At 54.6% G+C, this 3,064-nt stretch overlaps 1 protein-coding gene across 1 annotated transcript; it reads left to right on the top strand.

Annotated features, from left to right (window-relative positions):
* The first annotated feature begins 1,278 nt into the window (after positions 1-1,278).
* LOC131590999 (olfactory receptor 14J1-like) lies at positions 1,279-2,211 on the top strand. The gene has a single exon (XM_058861418.1). The coding sequence runs from the start codon at positions 1,279-1,281 to the stop codon at positions 2,209-2,211; it is 933 nt and encodes a 310-aa protein (XP_058717401.1).
* The last annotated feature ends 853 nt before the right edge of the window (positions 2,212-3,064 follow it).

Raw genomic sequence — 3,064 nt, 5'->3', positions numbered from 1 at the left:
TCTTGACAAGTGCCTGAGACATCCAAACTGTTACTTTTAGTGATCAATAGGCTCACGGGAGATTCCTAATGTACTTTCAACCACTCTGCCCATAGACAGCACCAGCAGCACCTTTGCTGGACCCATCAGCCTTAGTCTGAGCTGTCCTTTCTCCAAGCTGCAAACAGAACCTGCCCCCAGCCAGAGCCCTGCAAACAGGCAGGGTTCTGTCAGGCCAAGGAGAGTGCACAGAGATTTGGGATCTGTGGGTGCTGGCAGGGAGAGATCAGACACAGGGAAACACCTGCAGGAGGAAAATCTCCAGGAAGCAGAGAGATAATGAGGGAAGGAAAGTAAACAAAAGCCCAGAAATCCTGTGACAGAGAGAGTTTAGAGATGTCCATAGGAGCCCCTGCAGTGCAGCCCCTCCCTCTGAACAAGCCCCCTCCCTCCTGTCCCCCCAGCACAGCCTCTGCCCTCAGGGCTGGGCTCCCAGGTTTGAAGCCCCTCCTGTGCAGGCAGAGCTGCAGCAGAGCCGTGGGGCAGCTCTGCAGCCCCAGGCCCAGTTCCCTCTGCAGAGCACAGGGCTGGGAGCAGCTGCCCAGCACTGGGGGCTCTGGTGGGGGGCACAGCTGGCTCAGGGGGATGCTGTCCCCAGTGCCCAGCTGTGGGCAATGCTGGCAGTGCAGCCAGGGAAGGAGCTGGATCTCCCTTCATCCAAAGCTATCATATGGACACTTGGAAGGCTCCCTGAGATTTCAGTCCCAGCTGGGAGCTTCAAAGCAGAATGCAAACCTGTCCTAGAGCATGTTTGTGTTATCTGAAAGACCCACAGAGGAAGGTAGAGGTGTTCTGACAGTGACAATGCTGTTGGGTTGGTGAGATTAGCAATGTGAGTCCTTGGATACAAAGGTGGAGCTGGGCTGTGGTGGATCCATCTGCTCTCAGCAATACCTGATGATCTTTAAGGAAAACATGGGAGAGTAAACATCCTTCATTTGAGGAAAGTGAAAGCCCAGAGAAACTCCAAACAGAATGAAGTGACAGATCATCTCCCCTCAGTCTCCACTCATCAGCTTGCCTAGGGGAACTAACTCTGTTCTACCAGAGGGCAGCAGAAATGCTGAGAGTTTCTGATATCCAAAAATAGCAGGAAAGACATGGGGGGGGGGGGGGGGGAGCTTAAAAAGAAAAACTCTGTGTTGCAGAGGAAGGTGCATGAGAAATGGTTTTGATTTCTCCTGTAAGTCTTCACTGTCTTTTTCCTCATGAACAGGTTCCCATGTGCAGCCACATCAAATGTCCAACAGCAGCTCCATCAGCCACTTCCTCCTGCTGGCATTGGCAGACACGCGGCAGCTGCAGCTCCTGCACTTCTGCCTCTTCCTGGGCATCTCCCTGGCTGCCCTCCTGGGCAACGGCCTCATCATCAGCGCCGTAGCCTGCAGCCACCACCTGCACAGCCCCATGTTCTTCTTCCTGCTCAACCTGGCCCTCACTGACCTGGGCTCCATCTGCACCACTGTGCCCAAAGCCATGCACAATTCCCTCTGGGACACCAGAGACATCTCCTACACAGGATGTGCTGCACAAGTATTTATTCTTGTCTTTTTCATCTCAGCAGAGTATTCCCTGCTGACCATCATGTGCTACAACCGCTATGTGTCCATCTGCAAACCCCTGCACTACGGGACCCTCCTGGGCAGCAGAGCTTGTGCCCACATGGCAGCAGCTGCCTGGGCCAGTGGCTTTCTCAGTGCTCTCATGCACACAGCCATTACATTTTCCTTGCCTCTCTGCCATGGCAATGCCCTGGGCCAATTCTTCTGTGAGGTGCCCCAGATTCTCAAGCTCACCTGCTCCAAATTTTATCTCAGGGAAATTTGGCTTCTTGCTGTTGGTGTGTGTTTAACTTTTAGCTGTTTTGTGTTCATTGTTTTCTCCTATGTGCAGATCTTCAGGGCTGTGCTGATGATCCCTTCTGAGCAGGGACGGCACAAAGCCTTTTCTACCTGCCTCCCTCACCTGGCTGTGCTCTCCCTGTTCCTCAGCACTGCCATATTTGCTTACTTGAAGCCCCCCTCCATCTCCTCCCCATCCCTGGATCTGGCAGTGTCAGTTCTGTACTCGGTGGTGCCTCCAGCCCTGAACCCCCTCATCTACAGCCTGAGGAACCAGGAGCTCAAGGCTGCAGTGTGGAGACTGATGACTGGATGGTTTCAGAAACATTAAACTGTTGGCCAGTTTCTGCAAATCACTTGTAATAAAAGTCATCTTTGATTCTTCTAGTTGGTTTCATTTTGGATGTTTTCTTTGTTTTAATTTTTAGATCTTGTCCAAAATAAAATATCATCGTTTGTGCCATTTCTCATTTTGTTTCTCTCTCCATCTTCCCTTTGGCCACAGACTGTGCCAATGAGTGGCTGTGCTCTTGGTGGCTTTAAAGGAACTAAAGGGTCTCCCAGCAAAGTTTTCTCCAGAGATCTCCCTTTTGTTCCCTTCTCTGGAGCTGCAGCAGCAGTGTCTGTGTGCAGAGCTGGGGCAGATCAGTGCTGGCACAGCAGCTGTGCCCAGGAGCAGCAGCACTTGGTGTTGCCAGTGCTGCTCCCGTGTCACTGCCCCGCTGCCCTCCTGGCCCTGGTGTTGCTGCAGGGCCTGAGTGCTCTCGGGGCCAGGCACAGCCCTGGGGGTGGCAGTGCCGGGGCTGCAGCAGGGACAGGCCATGGGCACTGCTGGGGCAGTGCTGATGCCTCAGGGCAGGGCCTGGGGGCTCCAGGCTCCTTGTCCAAGCTCTCTCAGGAACACGCCCAGGCCAAAGCTCAGCACAGAAAACCCCTGTGAGCAGCCCCAGGGTGGTCGTGGGCAGGCTGGGGGCAAACAGCATGGCTGGGGCTCTGCAAGGTCCCTGGGGGAGACAGGAAGGAGCAGCAGAGCAGGGGCTGATCCATCCCCACTGCTCTGGACACCCCAGGGTCCCAGAGAATCCTCATGGAGCTGCCAGCAACATCATCTCTGTGCAGCCCTGGCCTCTCCCCCAGCTCACAGAGGAGCCGCATCCTTGCAGGCACAGACACGGCAGCACTGG

Source organism: Poecile atricapillus, chromosome 36 (genome assembly GCF_030490865.1).
Source record: "Poecile atricapillus isolate bPoeAtr1 chromosome 36, bPoeAtr1.hap1, whole genome shotgun sequence".
In the NCBI taxonomy this organism is placed as follows: Eukaryota; Metazoa; Chordata; class Aves; order Passeriformes; family Paridae; genus Poecile; species Poecile atricapillus.
This window is presented reverse-complemented; position numbering and strand designations above follow the sequence as displayed.